Raw genomic sequence first — 24,204 nt, 5'->3', positions numbered from 1 at the left:
ATTTAAAAATGAAACAATTACAAAATTGTAAATTTGAAAAAAAAAAAAAGAAAATCAAAAATGGAAAAATTGAAGAAATGAAACAAATGGAACAACTGAGAAAAACACTGAAACCTGAAAAAGTGATAAATTAAAAATCTAGGAATTGAAAAATCGAAAAATTGTAAGATTCAACAAATAAAAAATCGAAGAATTAAAAACCAAATTAGAAAATCGAAAAATTATCAATTAAAAAAACAAAAAATATAAAAATCTCGAATTGAGAAATCAAAAAATCGAAGAAACAAAATAATTGGGAGTTACCTACTTGGAAGTACTTTGTTCTTAATTTTTTATTTTCTCAATTTTTCGTTTTTTAATTTTTCAACAAAAGGACAAATTTATTCAAACTGAAATTTTTAAAACTCAAATACATAATCGGAAAATTGTAACACTGAAAAATTGAAAAATCGAAAAAGAAACACTGAAAAACCCAACAATTTAAAAATTGAGATAACGAAGAATTGAAAAAATAAAGAAGCTCAAAATCAAATAATTAAAAGGTTAAAACTGAAAAATCGAAAAATTGTAATATTGAAACCTGAAAAGCCTGATTAATTAAAAATCGAAAAAGTGAAAAATTGAAAAAACGAAAAACAAAAACTTCTATAAATTAAACAATAAAAAATCCAAAAAAACATTCAAAATTCAAAAATTTTAAAATGAAAACCGGAAAACTAAAAAATTGTAAAAAAGGAACATGGAAAAATTGAAAAATTGTAACATCGAAAAGACGAAACACTGAAAAACCGAAAAATTTAAACATTGAGAAATCGAAGAACTGCAAAAATAAAGAAACTCAAAATCGAATAATTAAGAGGTCAATATTTGGAAAAGGAAAAATTGTAACCTTAAAAATGAAAAAACTGAAAATTTAAAAACCAGAAAAATCGAACAATTGCAAAATTGAAAATCAAAAACAGAAAAAACGAAAATTGAAACATTACAAAAGTTGTAGTCTTTTAAAACTTGAGAAACTGAAAACTTCGATAATTGAAAAAACAACTGAAAATTTGAAAAGATGAAAAAAAAGAAACTATAAAATCGAAAAACTGATTAATTAAAAATCGAGAAATGGAAAAATAGACAAATTGTAATTCAAAAGTTGAAGAATGTCAAAATAAACTTCGAAAAACTGTAAAATTAAAAAATCGAAAACTGAAAAATTGAAAAAATAGCGAAAGTAAAAAATCGGATAACGAAAAAAATCAACAATTGAAAAATCAAAAAATAAAAATATCTTAAAATGGAAAAATCTAAAAAACGAGAAACTGTCAAATCTAAAAATTATAACATTTAAACTTGAAAAAACTGACGAAATAAAAATCGAGAAAGTGATGATAAATCGACAACAAAAAATTAAAAGATGAAAGCAATAATATTCGACATTGGAACAGTTTGAATTTGATGTCTGCATTGTTTAGGATGTTCAAATAGATAATTATAAATACAATACAATTAGCATGTAATGAACCCTGTTAGAACGAATATAAAATAAAAAAATAAAATTGAATCGACATTGTCATTTGTTTCCCGGGATAACATTTTTTACAAAACAAAAAAAAACTTACTTTTGACAGCTGAAAAATGTAATGTGTGACATGTTCCTTCCAAAGAAATATGGCCTTATCCACAAATCAAACGCTGGCACTGGAGGTTTAGTTTGAAACTTGGCAATGTCAACATTATATTGAACATGCATCTGTAAAATGGCGTAGCCAGTTCCTTTAGCTTGTACTTTGACGGTACCCCACGCATTTGGAATGTCGATGTATTGTAGTTTTGCTCTGTTTTTATCATTTACATGTAAAACGGCTGTCTTTCCTGGCAGCGAGGTAGCTTCTATCGTTACCGACAAATTAGAAATATCACGAATTCGTTGTGCTGAGGTATACTCAATTAAAGCTTTTAAAGAATTCGCTGTATCTGAGGTAGACGCCCATCCACCATCCGTCAATCGTTGGGTGTTCAACCACCTGACGATATCGTTCATGAAAATTTCCTGCCTTGCGACATACACCATCAACGCATATGCAGTAGCTTCAATATTTTCAGAGTCGTACTCATACGGCAGCCGCGGTAACAAGAAAGGTTTTTGATTTTCGATTTTGTACGGGGGTTGGGGGATTGGTTTCCGTCCCCAATAAAGTAAACCGCCTTCTTCTCGTCGACGTCTCGACAACTCCAAGTAGGCGGCTTCAGCAAATGCTGCTTTACTCTTCAATAGGGCGTACGCCACTATGGCCACGTCGAACGCTTGACCTTGCTCTTTAATGAGATCCATGTTGCGCTCCAGCCAATGAACAGCGTTTTTCTGCGCAATCGAGACTTTCGAACTTAATCCGCTTGTTAGATCTTTTACCGAGTCCAACATTATAAGAACGTGTGCCGTCAGAGTTATGTTTCGATGGCGGATGTGATCGTTGGCGATATTGAGGGAGGCGTTGTATTTGCGATCAGGAAGCCAAGTGGTTTCGTAAAAAGCACCATACTCGTTTTGATGTTTCAGTACCCACTCTACTGCTTTGGCGATCACTGACGGATCGATGTAAATGTAGTTTTCCCATTCGTAAAAACTGGCTTCTTGGAAAATCCTAGCGCAATAGGCTGTCAACCACACGGAAGAAGCTGACTGATTCCTGCAAATATTAGAGTTAGTATAGTTAGACAATGAGTACATTCGCTGATCTGGCTTCAATATACCTGCTATACTTTATAACATGATATCGAGGGTCCCAAACCTTAACCTTAAATCGTTTTAAAATACTATTTCTTAGATATATTCTGGAATTATTGCACTTTACATCAAAATAAGTTTATGTATAAAACATAAGAAAGTCCAAAATCGTAATTTGACAGAAGCCGTTGAAAATTTTATTTTGGACAAACAACTAGGAAGCGGTGCATAAAAATATCTAAAGAGAAACCCATTGAAATCGAAAAGTCGAAAAATAGAAATATTGAAAAATCCCAAAACTGAAACAAATATCCAAAATTGAGGAATTAAAAAATTAGCCAAGCGAAAAATCCAAAAATGGAAGAATTGAAAAACTGGAAAATCGAAACTGGGAATTCGAGAAACGGGAAAATAAAAAAAATAATTGAAATCGGAAAACTGAAAATTCAGCAACGTCAAAATTTGGAAAATTGGAAAATAGAAATACTGAAGAACTGGAAAATCAAAAAATCCAAAAATCTAAAATTTAAAACCTTGTGAACAATTGAAATATCGCAAAATTGCAAAATGGAGAAACGCAAACATCAAAAAATCAAAAAAGAAAAATTCGAAAATCTAAAAATCCAAAAACTGAAAAATCGAGAAATTGAAAAAAATTGAGAAATTGATAAATTGAACAATCAAAATATCCAAACATCTGAATTCGATAAATCGAGAAATAAAAAAAATTGAAAAATTTTAAAAAAGAAAAATTAAAACACCGAAAAGTCGAAAAAAAAAGAGAAATAGAAGTATAAAACTGCCGTAAATGTGAAACATCTAAAGTTTAACGAAAAATTGAAAATCCAAAAAGTAAAAAAGGGGTGGAAAACTGCACACTGAAAAATTTAAAAATTGGAAAATCGACAAATTGGAATCGATTGGCCTGAACTTTGAAAAATTGAATAAACGAAAAATTGGAAAATCGAAAGAAACAACAAAAATTAAAGAAATGAAAAAAGAAAAAATTGTGATATAAAATCGAATTGAAGAATTGAGGGGACGAAAAATTGAAAATCGAGATTGTGAAAAATAGAAAAATGAGGAATTGTAATACTGAAAAATCAAAAAAAAAAAAAGAAAAAGTGTATAATAAAAACTTGAAAAATGTAAAAAGTGAAAATCAAACTTGAAAATTTGAAGAAAAATTGAAAAAAACCTGAAAATTTGAAAAATTGAATAACCGAAAAATTGTAAAATCGAAAGAAACAACAAAAAATAAAGAAGACGAAAAAACCAAAAATTGTGATATAAAATGGAAAAAGTGAAAATTAAAAAATCTGGAAAATGAAAAATAAAAATCGGAACAAAAAAATTGCAAAAGGGAAAATAAAAATTGAGAAACTGAAAAATCGAAAAATGAAAAACTGTAATATTGAAAAATTGCCAAATTGAAAAACTGATGCAAACCGAAAAATTGAAAATTTTGGAAGTCGAGAAATTGTAAAATTGAAAAATGAAAAATAAAAAACGAAAAATTACAAAATGAAAACTTGAAAAATCTTAAGAATCGAAAAAGTGAAAAAAAAGAAATACGTATTATGAAATAGAAATATTGAAAATTAAAGAAATTGGAAAATCGGAAAACTGGAAATCCAAAAACTCCAAAGTGAAAAATTTAAAAATAGTAAAATCGAAAAAAAAACCCACAGAAAATAAAGGAAATGAAAAAACGGGCAAATGTGATATAATTCGAGAAAATAAAAATTAAAAATTCGGCACACTGAAAAATAAAAATCGGGAACATGAAAAATTGTGGAAACGAAAAATTGAAAAATCGAAAGAAACTAGAAATAAAGGAATTGAAAAAATGAAAATTTGTGACAAAATAGAGAAAATGAAAATTAAAAAAATCAGGAAAATGAAAAATAAAAATCGAGAACTTGAAAAATTGAAAATGACAAAGATTAACAACTGAGAATGTGAAAAATCGAAAAATGAGAAACTGTAATATCGAAAAACTGCAAAATTAAAAAATTGCAACTCGAAAAATTGAAAAATCAAAAATAAAAAACGAAAAAGCATATAATGAAAACTTGAAAAATGTCAAAAGTGAAAATCAAACACGAAAATTTAATGAAACGAAAGTTTGAAAAATCGAAAGATTAAAAATTGAAAAACTTAAAATTCGAAAAAGTGAAAAAAAAAAGAAATATGTTTTGTAAAATCCAAAAACTGCAAATTGAAAAACTTTAAATGTGGAAAATCATGGAATTGAAAAATCAAAGCCTGAAAATTTGAAAATTTTTTACAGGACATTTCAATTGGGACGAAAACTTTCCCAAACCAAGCCGAGTGATGCCGCCTTAAGAACATATTTCACATGGTAATTTCTCGTAGAAAATAAGGATTTTACAGTTAGTTCCGCCCCTCGGCACACGACGAATAAAATGAAATTATCAGAATTGAGACAGGGCGGGTGGGCGGACCTTATATTTTGCCTTATGTTCTCAATATACGCAGCCATCTTTTCACAACAAGAAACTTAAAAGATGATTTGAATATCGTGTTCTTCAAAGAATAGTTACTATGTATATTAAGAAAAAAAGACAAAATATTTTCCCCGCCCACCCACCCCATCTCATTTGTGATAATTTTTTTTTTATTCTTAGAAAATTAAAACACGTTTAAAATGGTTAATTTTTGTAAGGAAATATGGATTTTGAAGTTAGGCTCCTCCCCTAGGTCTACCAACGAATGAAAACTTCATTACTATTTAGATCAGGGCAGGTATGGTTGGGGCTTAATCTTTGGCTTTAATTTTTTCTTAATATACCTAGTAATTTTTGAGTAAGACAATACTCAAAAACATCTGTTACATGGTAATTTGTCCTAGAGAAATAATAAGGATTTTGCAATTGAATTTCGCCCCTTTGGCTCTCGACGATTAAAAAAAAATCATCAAAATTGGGATAGGGTGGGTGGGCGGGGCTTATATTTCGCCTTTTTCTAAACATACGTAGTCGTCTTTTCAGAACAAGATAAATCTAAAAATCGAAATATCGAGAAATAGAAAAAAATTGAGAAGTTGATAAATTGAACAATCAAAACATCCAAACATCTGAATTCGATAAATCGAGAAATAAAAAAAATTTTAAAATTTTAAAAAAGAAAAATTAAAACTTCTAAAAGTTGAAAAAAAAATTGAGAAATCGAAGTATAAAACTGTGGAAAATTTGAAAAATATAAAGTTTAACGAAAAATTGAAAATCCAAAAAATAAAAAAGGGGTGGAAGCCCAAAAACTGCACACTGAAAAATGAAAAAATTGGAAAATCGACAAATTGGAATCGATTGGCCTGAACATTTGAAAAATTGAATAAACGAAAAATTGGAAAATCGAAAGAAACAAAAATTAAGGAAACGAAAAAAGAAAAAATTGTGATATAAAATCGAATTGAAAAATTGAGGGGACGAAAAATTGAAAAAGGGAAAAATTAAAAATCGAGAATGTGAAAAATGGAAAAATGAGAAATTGTAATACTGAAAAATTGGAAAATTTGGAAGTCGACAAATTGTAAAATTGAAAATCAAAAATAAAAAACGAAAAAGTGTATAATAAAAACTTGAAAAATGTAAAAAGTGAAAATCAAACTTGAAAATTTGAAGAAAAATTGAAAAAAACCTGAAAATTTGAAAATTGAAGACAACGAAAAATTGTAAAATCGAAAGAAACAACAAAAAATAAAGGAAATGAAAAAACGAAACATTGTGATGATATAAAATCAAAAAAGTGAACATTAAAAAATCGGGAAAATGAAAAATAAAAATCGGAACAAAAAAATTGGAAAAGGGAAAATAAAAATTGAGAAACTGAAAAATCGAAACTGCGAATTCGAGAAACGGGAAAATAAAAAAAATATATATTAATTGAAAAATCGGAAAACTGAAAATTTAGCAAGGTCAGAATTTGAAAATTGGAAAATAGAAATACTGAAGAACTGGAAAATCAAAAAATCCAGAAATCGAAAAATCTAAAATTTAAAACACTGAACAATTGAAATATCGCAAAATTGAAAAATGGAGAAACCCAAACATCAAAGAATCAAAGAAGAAAAATTCGAAAATTTAAAACTTTAAAATCGAAAAACTGAAAAATCGAAGAATCGAAACTCCAGAATTTAAAAAAATTGAAAAATCGATAAATCCAAAAATGGAAACATTGAGAAATAGAAATAAATTGAGAAATTGAACAATCAAAACATCCAAACATCTGAATTCGATAAATCGAGAAACAAAAAAAATTGAAAAATTTTAAAAAAGAAAAATTAAATCATTGAAAAGTTGAAAAAAAAAGAGAAATCGAAGCATAAAACTGTCGAAAATTTGAAAAATCTAAAGTTTAACGAAAAATTGAAAATCCAAAAAGTAAAAAAGGAGTGGAAACCCAAAAACTGCAAACTGAAAAATTTAAAAATTGGAAAATCGACGAATTGAAATCGATTGGCCTGAAAATTTGAAAAATTGAATAAACGAAAAATTGGAAAATCGAAAGAAACAAAAAAAAATTAAGAGAATGAAAAAGCAAAAAATTGTGATATAAAATCGAGAAAATGAAAAATAAAAAATCAGGAAAACGCAAAATAAAAATCGGGGAGTTGAAAAATTGAGGGGACGAAAAATTGAAAAAGGGAAAAATTAAAAAACGAGAATGTGAAAAATGGAACAATGAGAAGAAATTCGACAAACAGTAAAATTGAAAAATCAAAAATAAAAAAACGAAAAAGTGTATAATAAAAACTTGAAAAATTTAAAAAGTTAAAATCAAACTTCAAAATTTGAACAAAAATTGAAAAAAAACTGAAAATTTGAAAAATTTAATAAACGAAAAATTGGAAAATCGAAAGAAACAACAAAAATTAACGAAATGAAAAAACAAAAAATTGTGATATAAAATCGAGAAATGAAAAATAAAAAATCAGGAAAACGCACAATAAAAATCAGGGAGTTGAAAAATTGAGGGGAAGAAAAATTGAAAAAGGGAAAAATTAAAAATCGAGAATGTGAAAAATGGAAAAATGAAAAATTGTAATATTGAAAAATTGGAAAATTTGGAAGTCGACAAATTGTAAAATTGAAAAATCAAAAATAAAAAAAACGAAAAAGTGTATAATAAAAACTTGAAAAATGTAAAAAGTGAAAATCAAACTTGATTTGAAGAAAAATTGAAAAAACCTGAAAATTTGAAAAATTGAATAAACGAAAAATTGTAAAATCGGAAGAAACAACAAAAAATAAAGAAGATGAAAAAACGAAAAATCATGATATAAAATCGAAAAATTGTGACAAAATGGAAAAAGTGAAAATTAAAAAATCTGGAAAATGAAAAATAAAAATCGGAACAAAAAAATTGGAAAAGGGAAAAATTAAAAAATGGGAAACTGAAAACTCGTAAAATGATAAACTGTAATATTGAAAAATTGCCAAATTGAAAAACTAATGCAAACCGAAAAATTGAAAATTGAAAAATAAAAAACGAAAAATTACAAAATGAAAACTTGAAAAATCTTAACAATCGAAAAGTGAAAAATCAAAAACAAAAAAAAAGAAATAGGTATTATGAAATAGAAATATTGAAAATTAAAGAAATTGGAAAATCGGAAGACTGGAAGTCCAAAAACTGCAAAGTGAACAATTTTAAAATTTTAAAATTGAAAAATGGACGAACTGAAAATTCAAAGCCTGAAAATTTGAAAAATTGAACACAAAAAAATTATAAAATCGAAAAAAAAAACCACAGGAAATAAAGGAAATGAAAAAACGGACAATTGTGACATAATTCGAGAAAATAAAAATTAAAAATTCGCCACAGTGAAAAATAAAAATCGGGAACATGATAAATTGTGGAAACGAAAAATTGAAAAACTGAAAATTCGAAAAACTGAAGAAACGTAAAATTGAAAAACCCAAATAAACCACAAGAAATAAAGGAATTGAAAAGCACCAGTTTTATATTCTTTTAATGCCACAAATTTTGCATAATTTTCATTACAATTCTTCTTAGAGCCCAAAGCAACAATACATTTTTTGCAAAAATTTTGATTATCAAGCTTTTAACAACGTAACCGGTGCAACTGTACAAAGCATTTTTTTTTTCTCTCAAAGAAAGTTCTTTTTTTCTTCAAATTCCTATTTCTAGGTAAAGCTAAATTTTCTTTTCCTTTAGGAACATCATTTTCTTTTCTGTTATTATTTTTAATATAACTCAAAAACCAACTAAAGGTGTTGTTTTGTAGGTTTCGTAACTTGAGTTATTTGAAACGCCCAAATATTGAGAAACTGATAAAAGTTTTAAGTCATATTTAAATTGAATGGCCGTAGGGACCGGATGTCTTGACCGAATTAATTTTGGAAAAATACATTTTCTAAACAATCTTGAGAAAATCTCGATGTCAATAAATATGAGATTTTTTTTTCGTTCAAAAACAAGTTTTGCAGGTCTAAAATTGATGTTGTAGTCAGTACAACACCGGTTTGAATAGGCTTCCAAACTGTTTTTAGTTTAAAAATAACTTAATGAACTCTTGAAGGAATTCTATAGTTTCTCTATAAACAGCCATATCAAACTTGCTCAAAGCCAAAATAGTTGATCTAGAACTAATCAACTGAAACCACTTATGTACAACATCAATAAAAACAGCTCCTTCTACGGTGGTGAAGAAGACTGCGTAAATGACCTTCGCGAATTTTTAATTCGATTTCTTTTAGCTTGGTAGTGATGAACATGAGTTGTTAGAAAATCTTTTTGTCTGTCTAAATCTTTCATAGCCCAAGTTTTTAAAAATTGATATTTTAGCTTCAATGTCCACTTTTAAATTACATTTAAGAAAACATAATAAAACGTAATAAGTTTAGAAATAGCGTACAATTTAAAATAATAATGTTTTTAGCTTTTTTTGGTGGTGTGTAGTTAATGTCAAGCATTATCTACTTATAAAATTTTTGAGACCCTCGATATGTATGTTGAAAATTTAAATCTTTGCAACTTACCAATCGCTTCTAAACAAGCTGAACGATCCGTCAGGTTGCATAAAAGAAAGTTGTCTCTGATACCCTATATTCATGTAGTAGAAAGCCAATTTCTCCAAAGTTTTGTTTCTTTGCTGCGTATAACGCATGTATAATGTGGTGTACATATTGGCAGCAAACGAAAACATGTTCTGTTCAGCAGACTCCATAGGCAAGTGTAAAATGGATGTAGCATTTACTGGCATCGTTGGAAATATTGGACCCACAACATCACCAACAACTGAAATTCTGGCTCTATTAGATCCATAGACATAGTATCTGTCGTACTCATATGGAATGATTGGAATTTCAGTAACATTCACGTGCATATATTGGAAGGCGTACGCACGATTACTTAAGTCAAGTAACATAGATTGGTGTCTGTATTGTGGCAAACCATCAGCCTAAAAACCGTTCTAGTAAGCACGCATTAGGTACACAATAAACTATACATACCTCTACGTGTATTCGCCTTGTAATTTGATCTTTACCGATTAAAGTTGATGCGTAGACGGTGACATCAATATCTCCTAACCTCGTCGGTACAATGGGCAAATAGACGACTGCAGCGTCTTGCGGCTGTATAAAACACTCACTTAGTTAAGTACATACAAAAAAAAAAGTCAAAAATTACCTTAATATAAATAAAGAACTGATGTTCACCGAACGACGTGCGGGGATTGTACGATCGAACAACGCCATTTTCTTCAACATGTACAAACTTATAATCAGGCGAACCAAGAAGAACTACAGTAGCCTCCATTGCGTCCATCATGTAATTGAATACGGTAACTCGAATTCCGACTTGTTCTCCCTGCATACACAAATTTGGCATCTCCACATTGATAAAGAAAGGAAGCACCCCGATATACTAAAAAAAAACTTATTTAATATAACAGTTTGTAATGACGGAACAAATTACCTCAATCGCTTTATTGATCATGCCAAAACCTAGCTTTGGACTCATAGAGAAAGCAGACACCATCCAGTGAACAGGTCTTGGGGGGACGGGAATGTTAAATATGTAACGTCCATGAGGTCCTATATTAACATCTTTCCAAACCCAGACATTTTCATACTGTCGCTGAATCCGATTAAATCTATACTTTCTGAACATCGCCAATTCGGTGCCGTTATCGTATTTGCCTGAAAATTTATAAAGTAACTACGTATAAAATAAAATATTATATTATATTCACTCACATCCTGCTTCATCCGTTCCGTCAGGACAATCTTTGAAATAATCGCAGCGTTTCTCTACTCTGTAACAAGCCCCATTTAAACACTCAGCAAAGCCCAGAGTTAAATTACACCGCGACCAGCGTCTAGGTAATTCAAAATCACTAAATACGACTAATCCAGCATATTCGAATGTCCGATTTGCGTCGATTCCGTACGTCGAAGACGGAAAATACACCAGATCGTCTGGATTTCCTTCGTGAGAGGACCAAGTGTGTTGGTGTGTTCCATTTGTATTTTCATCGAAACTCGCCATTTTACTAATTACTTTGGCGTAAGTTAACTCGTTTCCGGCTTGCATTGTGTAGAATGCGCGATCGATGCCGGACAATCCTACGTACGAACCGGGCTCTCCGTAAATCGCGACTTCGACCTTATGACCAGTGCGAGCTTTTTTATTGTTGATATAAACTGTAAACTAGAATTTTGTCGTTTATATTACAGTTTGGGTTTTTTAGTTTGATTATTACCTTATTTCGACTGATTCCATTCACGGGGAATGTTAAACTGTCTACTGTGACTTCTCCATACCTACCAAGATGCCAAACAACGATAGTTGCGACTGGTGCCATTTCAGCGCTCAATGGTACAGACATAGTAGCAATATAATCGCTCATATCCTGGTCACTACTAACCAAAACTATACCTTTTGATATTATCATATAGTTAAATTTACGAATAAAGAAATTGCTCTTTATGTGGAAAATCATATTAGCACCAACCTAACGCAAAAAAAAAAACAACCATCAGAAACGATTTTTTTTTTTAGGCCAGTCCCTACGTTTTCTCAGCGGAATTTTCGCTCTATTTTCAAAATGTAATATCTCCGTTATTAACAGATCTATAGTTTTCAAATTTTAAATATATGTTGTCCATAACTTTCTTTATATAACGCAAGGGCAATTTTGTTAAAACCAGCTTGTGATCATATTATTTTTTTACTTTTAGTGAAATTTTTGCATAACGTATTTTTAAAAATCAATATCTCAATTATTAAATAAAATTTCAGAACACGGTTTTCAACACTGTTTTCAGCTTACAAAACTCCAGAAATCATACGAGATATATCGTCGATTTTATTTTTTAGAAACGATACACAGTCAAAAAAAGCGTATATCATAGAAGTTGCTAACTTTTATTTTTACTATATCTCAGTCCCAACAAATAAAGTCAAAAATAGACCTCGTAGAATTTCTCAAGTTTTGCAAGCTGAAAACAGTGGTGACAACCCCGTTCCAAAATTTCCATAAATAACTGAAATATTGATTTTTTAAAACACGTGATGCAAAAATTTCAACAAAATTTAAAAAATATATAATAATAAATTGTTAAAAAAAAACTACCTTCGCAGTCATGTAGTGAAATTTGTGGACAAGTTACATATAAAATTTCATAACCATTGGTGTATTAATAATGGAGATATTACATTCTGAAAATATATTGACAACACCATAAGAGCCAAACGTAGCGACTCCTCTTAAGTTAATAGAATTACCTGTGGGACTATGGTACTGGTGAATACCTTGATGTGTTGATTGTTAGGACTATGATGTGACAACAACAGCAATTCAGTTTCAGCGAGATTACCTAACCCATCTCTAAACCTAGCTTGTATTCGTATTGATCCTGAAATATATCGCTATGTTGTACCACAAGTAACATGATCATGTTTTGAAACTAACCGCTTTGACTCGCCGCATCGAATGTTCGTGTTCCTTCCAATCCCAATTCCGTTTTAATGTCAAACTTGTATTCCCAAACACCTGGATTTCCATTTAGCATTAACAACTGACGACTTGGTAGATCACGTCTTCCCGCTGCACTTTCAACATAAGCAAAAACTTCCATAATACCATTCGTCAATCTTTCTAACGGTAGAGAAGAACCATCATGGAACGAGGCAGCCACCTATATTTAAAAAATAAATTAATTCGCACTTAATGTACAGAAAAAATAATTACGTAGGTTGTTATAGGCATTCCGGGTTTATAAACTTGTGGAGATCCGCCCAGGAACGACAGTTTTATAGAGGAATTAAATATTCGGGCGGTGGAATAGCCTTCTATGACTTCATCCAAAAATCTTTCGCCAACTGTGGCAACAATAACCACTTCCATACCGTCAAGCGTCGACACATAATTCAGTAATTCTCGAATTGGATATTTAAACTCGTACACTCCATAAAACTAAAACATTTTTATCATCAAAAAAATCTTGTCAAAAATAAAAGTATTTACGAATTTAAGAGATGGAATCGGCTCGTAATAATTTTCAGAAATCTTAAACCAAAACGGCATGTGTTCATCCTAAAACACACCATTAAACAATTGCCGACGCTTCGTTAATTAAGCACTCACAAAATTAAAATACTTTTCTGCAATTGGTCTATTATAATCCCTGTTATTGTAATCATCGTATCTGTTTTCTAACTCGTCATAATTCTGAGGTCCGTACCTTCTATCATCATTTCTGTTATACATTCTATTATCATAATATCTTTCTTCGTCTCTATTTCTATTCCTATTCCTATTACGATTTCGTATTCTGTTTGTTTCAATTGGCTTGATCGGTCGAACGATAGCTTTTAATGTCAGGTTACCCCTTACCGGTGCACCGCTCGTATAGTTAGCCATAACCACCCCTCGAATATATTCTTCAGTATTCAAAAAGAACGCCGGCATCGTAACGTTAACTTCAAACCGAGTTTGATAATACTCTTCGACCAGAAACGTTGACTCTTCCACTTGATTTTGAGCGATTACTTTGACCCTCCATTCCCCGAAAACTGGTTGATCAGACAACTGATAATCCAGACTGACCGTACCCAGATTCGATTGCCTTGACAACCACCGTTTCATAATATGGCCGTTCGGATCCAACATAAAAACGTCCACTGCTTCATTGAACGCTTTCAGTTCAGTGTTAATCGGGATTGCTCGGAAACGCACTGAAAACACACACTTTATTCCATTGCCTGTAAACCAACAGTAAACAACTCACCCTTTTCCCCTTGCATATAGACAGGTTTATCAAGCTGTATAAAAATAGTCATGGATCTTTGGGAGAAAATTAAATTAGTCTCGTTAACAAAATAAACAACTCCTAAAACATCGTCGTACAACCCTTCTACTCTAAGTTTATAATCGCCTGGAACGCTTGTGGGTGGTACCCTCATTAAAAGTGTTTCTGGGATTCCCTGTTTAACGACTTTGTGATCTTCTGTCATTTCTACCCCGTTACGGGTTATGGAAGCGCGGACAGTGAGGGGTTCTTCTTCTTGTAAAATTGTGGCAACTACTCGGTACAGCTGTCCAGGACGTACGGTTTTAGACGCTACGATAAAGTAAGTTCTGGAAGGAAATTCTTTATTATCGGGATTTTCTGGTGGCAGCACTTACGCTTCTCTGATGATCGTGGGGTCGATTTCATTTCTGCCGGCACCAAAAAACCCATTGTTATCCTGCTTCCATGGAACATTTGGAGTACGACCGCCAAACTGATCCGCTTTTCCGAATTGAGGATCATACTGACCCGGTGGCGGATTGTATTGGCCATTGTTGGGATCAAATTGGCCGCTTTGTGGGTTATATTGTCCACTTGTGGGTTCATACCTATCTAAAGTTGGTCCATTTTGATTATCGTGCCCATATTGACCGTCTCTGTTGTATTGATCACCACTGTGTGTTGGTTCTTGCGTAAACGGACCGTTGTTTACATCGTAATTACTAATAGTGCTACTAATATCATTTTGATTATTGCTATTGATGTTGATATCTTGAGCCGTCACGGAGGAGGCAATCAAAAAAATCCAACCCCATGTCCTTAATTTGAACCTCATTACCGGTTGGTTACCTGTAATTATGATGTTAAAATATACTAAATCTATTGACTTCATGGTGGATGGGTTGTTTTGTAGACCATAAAATTATTTTCGGATCAATTAATCAAGAGTCGGTAAAAATTAAACCCCAACTTCCGATTAGGTAAGATACAGGCCTGACCTGACCCACTGTTGGCATAAATCCAGCAATACATAACAACAAAACTTATTAAACAAATAAACTCTTATCAACACAGTACTAACATAAGAAAATAATAGTATAAACTTCAAGAAATGTGCAGACGAGTTTCGTCTGTTTAACGAAAATTAGGGTTTTCTGGGAAAAGGAAACACATTAAAGGCACCCACAGTGTAAATAAATTGGAAATACGATCTTCGAGATCTACAAAACTTTCAAATTACAAAAAACAGAACACGAAAAATGTGGAACGTAAGCGCAAGATGCATCCGGTTTAGTAGCTGTATACAAATACCTCCACTATTCCACACGTGCATGGAATTGTTAGCTGAGTAGTACGCCTCCCCTAATCTTGACTAATGCTCCAAATCGCAGGAACGAAAAGCAAATACTCGCCAGGAACACGGTTTATAGACAAATTTTTTTTTTTATTTTCTCAACGTTTTACAGCTTGTAGGATATGAAATCTTAGGTCTTCCGTTTAAGTCCTTTAATAAATATACAAACAGTGCAACTTTTTTATATAAAAAATTGTCAACTGATCACGTTTTGTAAATAAGTGCGGATGTTAGACTTCTTTTTTAAATGAGTAAAATGAATGCGACATCCATCCAATTGCTCCTACACAAAATAAAAACTTCCGCTTAATTATTTAATTGAATCGAAGCTGCACCCCACAAAGGGTAAAATATTGTTGCACCGTGTGAACTGAATCTTAATAGCTATTATAGCGGTTTAGTTAATTTTAGTACATTTGGTAAAACTCAACTCTTAAATAGGACAGCCAGAAATTAACGCACGTACCTTAATATAAATGGTTAGAATATATTCATTACCCACACAGAAAAAATCAAATAAATTTTAGATTTGTTTATACAGGTGGTTCAAAAAAATTAAAGAATGGGTCAATTTATTTTATTGATTAAATCAGAAACGACTCACAACCTTCGAGCCACAAAATAAATAAAAACATATTGTTTAAAACTAAGAGAATAACTACAAAATAATAATTATAGTAATGTAATAATTAATTCTGCAAAATTGAATTCTGTAAATGAATTTTAGTATGATCACGACTTGATAATAATTTTAAATCAGTGTTATAAAATAATATTATTGCGACCTCAGATCAAGGCCACTTTTATCCGTATGCACTACGCTGCAAATTTTATTTTTTACATAATTCGCAAGAAGTTCAGACGGACCCGAGTTTATTTAAGGCAATATGTAAGCCTTTAACCACATGGTGATTTATCAAAGCCACTGAACTTTGTGAGTCTGTTTATTTTGGACACGCGATATATTTAGAATATCGTCAGCAAAAATATTTTATATTTAATTTATACCTAATTTATCTTACTTGTACTGCAGAGTTAGCTAAAAGGCAGCTTTAGATTTTTAACTTTCATTGAAAGGAGTCAAATACCTAGGAAAACTTTAGATCGACGTAAATTTGGAAAGAATCAGTCTGTTTTAACTAATTTTGCGACATTGTAAATTATATATAACTTAAGTGTGACAGTCTGCCCAACTTACTGTTCACTGTGAAATCTTTTAAGAGTATCGTGTATACACAAAAACGTTGACCAAACATTTGATGCTGTCATCTCAATTTAAATAGCTGATTTTATTATTCTATAGCTTTTATGATTTTGAAAAATTAATAAAAAATCAATATATTTTATACGATTCTTGTTTTAAGTCAAAACGAACAAAATACTAATTCGGACAACAGTAAAAACTATTTATAACCTTGCGTTTATATGTTTAACTTTTGTGTGTATACGAAACCTTCACAAAAGGCTTCGTCTGATTTTGGTATACATGCTCTTTACATAGAGAGAATCCTAAACAAATAACTATCTTCTAAAAGTAAACAGGTATTGAAACAGAATATTTGGGAATATGATATCAGATACAAATTACGTAAATATAGGGGGTATTAATTTTTTATTGGCTCTCGATGGTATTGTCGGAAACCGTAAAAGATACCGAGGTTGGTTAAGCTGTAAAAAAATGGCTATGGAGCATCAGTTGATTTTATGTCAAAACATCCAAATTTTTTCAACAAAATTGTACATTTTTTTACATTTGCATTTTTTAAATTTTGGGGAATTTTATCATGGTCGGTACGGCAAATGTCAAATTGTGATATTTAACCTTATATGTTGCTGATTCCAAAAATATAGCGAGTTTATGGTCACGGAGCAACATTTTCCAAAGAATCGCTACGAAATGCGAATTTTTGAAAATTTCTAAAAATTTCGATATTTCAACGGACGATTCTCGAAAAACGGTTGGAGTTATCTAAGAAACAAGGCCTCAAGTGAGTTCTAGAGCTCGAAATCTACAAGAAAATGTATTCAGTTAAGTTTCGAAAATGTCAAAGAAGGGAAGACCATTGAAAAAATTTCACTTTTAAAAAAGTTGTCTAAAAATTGCGAAAATTTTCAGGGGCATAGATCTCGACATGCTGATTCCAAAAATATCGCGTGTTGATGGCCACGGAGCAACATTTTCGAAAGAATCGGTAGGAAATGCAAATTTTTGAAAGTTTCTAAAAATGTCAATAATGCAGCTGTCGATTCCGGATGAATGGTTGCAGTTATCAAAGAACCGAGGCCCGAAATGAGTTCTCGAGCTCGAAATCTACAAGAAAATGTATTCAGTTAAGTTTCGAAAATGTCAAAAATTGGCCGAAATTTGAAAGAATTTCACTTTTAAAAAAGTTGTCAAAAAATTGCGAAAAAATTCAGGGACGTGGATATCTACATGCTAATTCCAAAAATATAGCGTATTTTCTTAGAAGAATGAGTCATCTGCCAAAATCAGTCTTATCTTGACAAGTACTAGCCCCGCCCACCCACCCTTATTTTCTTAGAAGATATGTCATTTGCAAAAATCAGTCACATACTTGCCAAAATGAGATTGTGTTTGGCAGATGACCTACTCTTCTAAGAAAATAAAGGGTGGGTGGGCGGGGCTAGTACCTTATCTCAAAAATTATGAAACCGAAATATTGTGATATCAAAAAATTCTAAAAAAATTTTTCCATTTTTTGATGTTTCGATTTCGCGATTTCAAAATTTTTCGATTTCGATTTCTCAATTTCTCAGTATTTCAATAATTCATTTTTTCGATTTTTCGATTTTCCAATTTTTCAACTTTTCAGTTTCGGAATTTATTCAAATTTTTTGATTTTTCAGTTTTTCAACTTTTGGTTTTCTAAATTTTTGGATTTTTCGATTTCTCAATTTTTCAATTAATCGATTTTTTAATTTTTCGACTTTTCGATTTTGTTCTTTCAGATTTCTCGATTTCTTAATTTTTCGATTTATCAAATTTTCAATATTAAAATTTTGGAATTTTTCAATATATATTTCGATTTTTAAATTTTTAGATTTTTCGACTTTGTTTTTTTTATTTTTATTATTCGATTTTTCAAAATATTGCGTCTTTTTAAACCTTACGTTTTTCAGTTTCTTGATTTTTCGATTTGTTGATATTTTGATTCCTCGATTTTTTAATTTTCAATTTTTCGAAATTTAAATTTTAGATTTTTTGCTTTCTCGTTTTTCGATTTTTCAATTTTCAATGTATCGTATTTTAAAGTTTAAATATTTCAATTTTGAATTTTCCCATTTTTCGATCTGTAGCTATTTCGATATCTCAATTTTTCGATTTTTGGATTTCTCGACTTATCGATCTTTTGATGTTTTTGATGTTTCGATTTCGTGTTTTTTCAATTTTTCGAATTCCATTTCTCGATTTCTCAGTATTTCAATAATTCATCTTTTCGATTTTTCGATTTTCCAATTCTTCAACGTTTCAGTTTTGGGAATTATTTAAATTTTTCGATTTTTCAATTTTTGGATTTTACGATTTCTTAATCTCTCGATTAATCGATTTTTTAACTTTCCGATTTTTCGATTCGTAAATGTCAAAAATTGGCCGAAATTTAAGGTAGGGGGGACCATTGAAAAATGTTCACTTTTAAAAGTTTTCTAAAAATGCGAAAAGATTCAGGGACGTGGATATCGGTATGCTGATTCCAAAAATATAGCATGTTGATGGTCAGGAAGCAACATTTTCGAAAGAATCGGTAGGAAATGCGAATTTTTGAAAGTTTCTAAAAATTTCAATATTGCAACTGTCGATTCCGGAAAAACGGTTGCAATTATTAAAGAAACGAGGCCCGAAATGAGTTCTCGAGCTCGAAATCTACAAAAAAATGTATTCAGTTAAGTTTCGAAAATGTCAAAAATTGGCCGAAATTTGAAGGGGGGAACAGTGAAAAAATTTCACTTTAAAAACGTTGTCTAAAAATTGCGAAAAAATTCAGGGACGTGGATGTCTACATGCTGATTCCAAAAATATAGCGTATTTTCTTAGAAGAATAAGTCATCTGCCAAAATCAGTCTCATCTCAAAAATTATGAAACCGAAATATTGTGATATCAAAAAATTCTAAAAAATTAAAAAAAAATTTTTCGATTTCGATTTCTCTATTTCTCAGTATTTCAATAATTCATCGTTTCGATTTTTCGATTTTCCAATTTTTCAACTTTTCAGTTCAGTTGGAATTTATTTATTTAAATTTTTTGATTTTTCAATTTGTCAACTTTTGGCTTTCTAAATTTTTGGATTTTTCGATTTCTCAATTTCTCAATTAATCGATTTTTTAATTTTTCGATTTATCAAATTTTCAATATTAAAGTTTTGGGATTTTTCAATATGTATTTCGATTTTTAAATTTTTAGATTTTTCGACTTTGTTTTTTCTTTATTTTTATTATTCGATTTTTCAAAATATTGCGCCATTTTAAACCTTACATTTTTCAGTTTTTTGATTTTTCGAATTGTTGATGTATTGATTCCTCGATTTATTAAATTTTCAATTTTTCGAAATTCAAATTTTAGATTTTTCACTTTTTTGTTGTTTCGATTTCCCGATCTTTAGATTTTTTGCTTTCTCGTTTTTCGATTTTTCAATTTTCGATGTATCGGATTTTTAAGTTTAAATTTTTCAATTTTGAATTTTCCTATTTTTCGATCTGTAGCTATTTCGATACCTCAATTTTTCGATTTTTGGACTTCTCGACTTATCGATCTTTTGATGTTTTTGATGTTTCGATTTCGTGTTTTTTCAATTTTTCGAATTCCATTTCTCGATTTCTCAGTATTTCAATAATTCATCTTTTCGATTTTTCGATTTTCCAATTTTTCAACGTTTCAGTTTTGGGAATTATTTAAATTTTTCGATTTTTCAATTTTTGGATTTTACGATTTCTTAATTTGTCGATTAATTGATTTTTTAATTTTCCGATTTTTCGATTCGAAAATGTCAAAAATTGGCCGAAATTTAAGGAAGGCGGGACCATTGAAAAAATTTCACTTTTAAAAAAGTTGTCTAAAAATTGCGAAAAGATTCAAGGACGTGGATATCGGTATGCTGATTCCAAAAATATAGCATGTTGATGGTCAGGGAGCAACATTTTCGAAAGAATTGGTCCGAAATGCAAATTTTTAAAGATTTCTAAAAATTTCGATATTTCAACGGTCGATTCCGGAAAAATGGTTGCAGTTATCAAAGCAACGAGGCCCGAACTGAGTTCTCGAGCTCGAAATCTACAAGAAAATGTATTCAATTAAGTTTCCAAAATGTCAAAAATTGCCCGAAATTTGAAGGGGGGAACAATGAAAAAATTTCAATTTTAAAAAAGTTGTCTAAAACTGCGAAAACATTCAGGGACGTGGATATCTACATGCTGATTCCAAAAATATAGCGTATTTTCTTAGAAGAATGAATCATCTGCCAAAATCAGTCTTATCTCAAAAATTATGAAACCGAAATATTGTGATATCAAAAAATTCTAAAAAAAAATGTGTCGATTTTTTGATGTTTCGATTTTTCGATTTTCCAGTTTTTCAACTTTTCAGTTTTGGAATTTATTTATTTAAATTTTTTGATTTATCAAATTTTCAATATTAAAGTTTTGGGACTTTTCAATATGTATTTCGATTTTTAAATTTTTAGATTTTTCGACTTTGTTTTTTTTCTATTTTTATTATTCGATTTTTTCAAAATATTGCGCCTTTTTAAACTTTTCAGTTTTTTTGATTTTTCGATTTGTTGATGTTTTGATTCCTCGATTTTTTAATTTTCAATTTTTCGAAATTTAAATTTTAGATTTTTCACTTTTTTGTTGTTTCGATTTCCTAATCTTTAGATTTTTTGCTTTGTCGTTTTTCGATTTTTCAATTTTCGATGTATCGGATTTTTAAGTTTAAATTTTTCAATTTTGAATTTTCCCATTTTTCGATCTATAGCTATTTCGATATCTCAATTTTTCGATTTTTGGACTTCTCGACTTTTCGATCTTTTGAAGTTTTTGATGTTTCGATTTCGTGTTTCTTCAATTTTTCGAATTCCATTTCTCGATTTCTCAGTATTTCAATAATTCATCTTTTCGATTTTCCAATTTTTCAACGTTTCAGTTTTGGGAATTATTTAAATTTTTCAATTTTTCAATTTTTGGATTTTACGATTTCTTAATTTGTCGATTAATTGATTTTTTAATTTTCCGATTTTTCGATTCGAAAATGTCAAAAATTGGCCGAAATTTAAGGAAGGCGGGACCATTGAAAAAATTTCACTTTTAAAAAAGTTGTCTAAAAATTGCTAAAAGATTCAGGGACGTGGATATCGGTATCCTGATTCCAAAAATATAGCATGTTGATGAAGCAACATTTTCGAAAGAATCGGTAGGAAATGCGAATTTTTGAAAGTTTCTAAAAATGTCAATATTGCAACTGTCGATTCCGGATAAACGGTTGCAGTTATGAAAGAAACGAGGCCCGAAATGAGTTCTCGAGCTCGAAATCTACAAGAAAATGTATTCAGTTAATTTTCGAAAATGTCAAAAATTGGCCGAAATTTGAAGGGAGAACATTGAAAAAATTTCACTTTAAAAAAGTTGTCTAAAAATTGCGAAAAAATTCTGGGACGTGGATGTCTACATGCTGATTCCAAAAATATAGCGTATTTTCTTAGAAGAATAAGTCATCTGCCAAAATCAGTCTTATCTCAAAAATTATGAAACCGAAATATTGTGATATCAAAAAATTCTAAAAAAATTTTTCGATTTTTCGATTTCGATTTCCCGATTTCTAAGTATTTCAATAATTCATCGTTTCGATTTTTCGATTTTCCAATTTTTCAACTTTTCAGTTTTGGAATTCATTTATTTAAATTTTTTGATTTTTCAATTTTTCAACTTTTGGCTTTCTAAATTTTTGGATTTTTCGATTTCTCAATTAATCGATTTTTTAATTTTTCAACTTTTCGATTTTGTTCTTTCAGATTTCTCGATTTCTCAATTTTTCGATTTATCAAATTTTCAATATTAAAGTTTTGGGATTTTTCAATATGTATTTCGATTTTTAAATTTTTAGATTTTTCGACTTTGTTTTTGTTTTATTTTTATTATTCGATGTTTCAAAATATTGCGCCTTTTTAAACCTTACATTTTTCAGCTTTTTGATTTTTCGATTTGTTGATGTTTTAATTCTTGGTTTTTTTAATTTTCAATTTCTCGAAATTTAAATTTTAGATTTTTCACTTTTTTGTTGTTTCGATTTCCCAATCTTTAGATTTTTTGCTTTCTCGTTTTTCGTTTTTTCAATTTTCGATGTATCGGATTTTTAAGTTTAAATTTTTCAATTTTGAATTTTCCCATTTTTCGATCTGTAGCTATTTCGATATCTCAATTTTTTGATTTTTGGACTTCTCGACTTATCGATCTTTTGATGTTTTTGATGTTTCGATTTCGTGTTTTTTCAATTTTTCGAATTCCATTTCTCGATTTCTCAGTATTTCAATAATTCATCTTTTCGATTTTTCGATTTTCCAATTTTTCAAAGTTTCAGTTTTGGGAATTATTTAAATTTTTCGATTTTTCAATTTTTGGATTTTACGATTTCTTAATTTCTCGATTAATCGATTTTTTAATTTTCCGATTTTTCGATTCGAAAATGTCAAAAATTGGCCGAAATTTAATGAAGGGGGGGACCATTGAAAAAATTTCACTTTTAAAAAAGTTGTCTAAAAATTGCGAAAAGATTCAGGGACGTAGACATCTACATGCTGATTCTAAAAATATAGCGTATTTTCTTAGAAGAATGAGTCATCTGCCACAATCAGTCTCATCTCAAAAATTATGAAACCGAAATATTGTGATATCAAAAAATTCTAAAAAATTTTTAAAAAAATTTTCGATTTCGATTTCTCGATTTCTCAGTATTTCAATAATTCATCGTTTCGATTTTTCGATTTTCCAATTTTTCAACTTTTCAGTTTTGGAATTCACTTATTTAAATATTTTGATTTTTCAATTTTTCAACTTTTGGCTTTCTAAATTTTTGGATTTTTTAATTTTTCGACTTTTCAATTTTGTTCTTTCAGATTTGTCGATTTCTTAATTTTTCGATTTATCAAATTTTCAATATTAAAGTTTTGGGATTTTTCAATATGTATTTCGATTTTTAAATTTTTAGATTTTTCGACTTTGTTTTTTTTTATTTTTATTATTCTTCAAAATATTGCGTCTTTTTAAACCTTACGTTTTTCAGTTTCTTGATTTTTCGATTTGTTGATGTTTTGATTCCTCGATTCTTTAAATTTTCAATTTTTCGAAATTTAAATTTTAGATTTTTCACTTTTTTGTTGTTTCGATTTCCCAATCTTTAGATTTTTTGCTTTCTCGTTTTTCGATTTTTCAATTTTCGATGTATTGGATTTTTAAGTTTAAATTTTTCAATTTTGAATTTTCCCATTTTTCGATCTGTAGCGATTTCGATACCTCAATTTTTAGATTTTTGGACTTCTCGACTTATCGATCTTTTGATGTTTTTGATGTTTCGATTACGTGTTTTTTCAATTTTTCGAATTCCATTTCTCGATTTCTCAGTATTTCAATAATTCATCTTTTCGATTTTTCGATTTTCCAATTTTTCAACGTTTCAGTTTTGGGAATTATTTAAATTTTTCGATTTTTCAATTTTTGGATTTTACGATTTCTTAATTTGTCGATTAATTGATTTTTTAATTTTCCTATTTTTCGATTCGAAAATGTCCAAAATTGGCCGCAATTTAAGGAAGGCGGGACCATTGAAAAAATTGATTTT

General features: G+C 29.8%; 1 protein-coding gene across 1 annotated transcript in view; it reads right to left on the bottom strand.

The window, feature by feature from the left end:
* The window catches only part of Mcr (Macroglobulin complement-related), a 43,407-nt gene that overhangs the window by 6,794 nt on the left and 12,409 nt on the right, over positions 1-24,204 (bottom strand). The window contains exons 2-15 of the mRNA XM_064066118.1: positions 14,400-14,853; positions 14,002-14,351; positions 13,359-13,948; positions 13,239-13,307; positions 12,963-13,187; positions 12,684-12,909; positions 12,497-12,627; positions 11,472-11,723; positions 10,966-11,419; positions 10,685-10,908; positions 10,397-10,633; positions 10,219-10,341; positions 9,745-10,166; positions 1,611-2,678 (exon numbers count right to left, since the gene is read on the bottom strand). Coding sequence (XP_063922188.1) covers positions 1,611-2,678; positions 9,745-10,166; positions 10,219-10,341; positions 10,397-10,633; positions 10,685-10,908; positions 10,966-11,419; positions 11,472-11,723; positions 12,497-12,627; positions 12,684-12,909; positions 12,963-13,187; positions 13,239-13,307; positions 13,359-13,948; positions 14,002-14,351; positions 14,400-14,839 — 4,811 coding nt within the window. The 5' untranslated portion in view covers positions 14,840-14,853. The remainder of the gene's footprint in view (positions 1-1,610; positions 2,679-9,744; positions 10,167-10,218; positions 10,342-10,396; positions 10,634-10,684; positions 10,909-10,965; positions 11,420-11,471; positions 11,724-12,496; positions 12,628-12,683; positions 12,910-12,962; positions 13,188-13,238; positions 13,308-13,358; positions 13,949-14,001; positions 14,352-14,399; positions 14,854-24,204) is intronic.

This window comes from Zophobas morio, unplaced genomic scaffold, assembly GCF_036711695.1.
Source record: "Zophobas morio isolate AGI-343-1 ecotype UQ-CSIRO unplaced genomic scaffold, CSIRO_AGI_Zmor_V1 ptg000026l, whole genome shotgun sequence".
Lineage (NCBI taxonomy): Eukaryota > Metazoa > Arthropoda > Insecta > Coleoptera > Tenebrionidae > Zophobas > Zophobas morio.
Note: the sequence above shows the minus strand (reverse complement) of the source record. Positions and strands in the feature narration are given on the sequence as shown.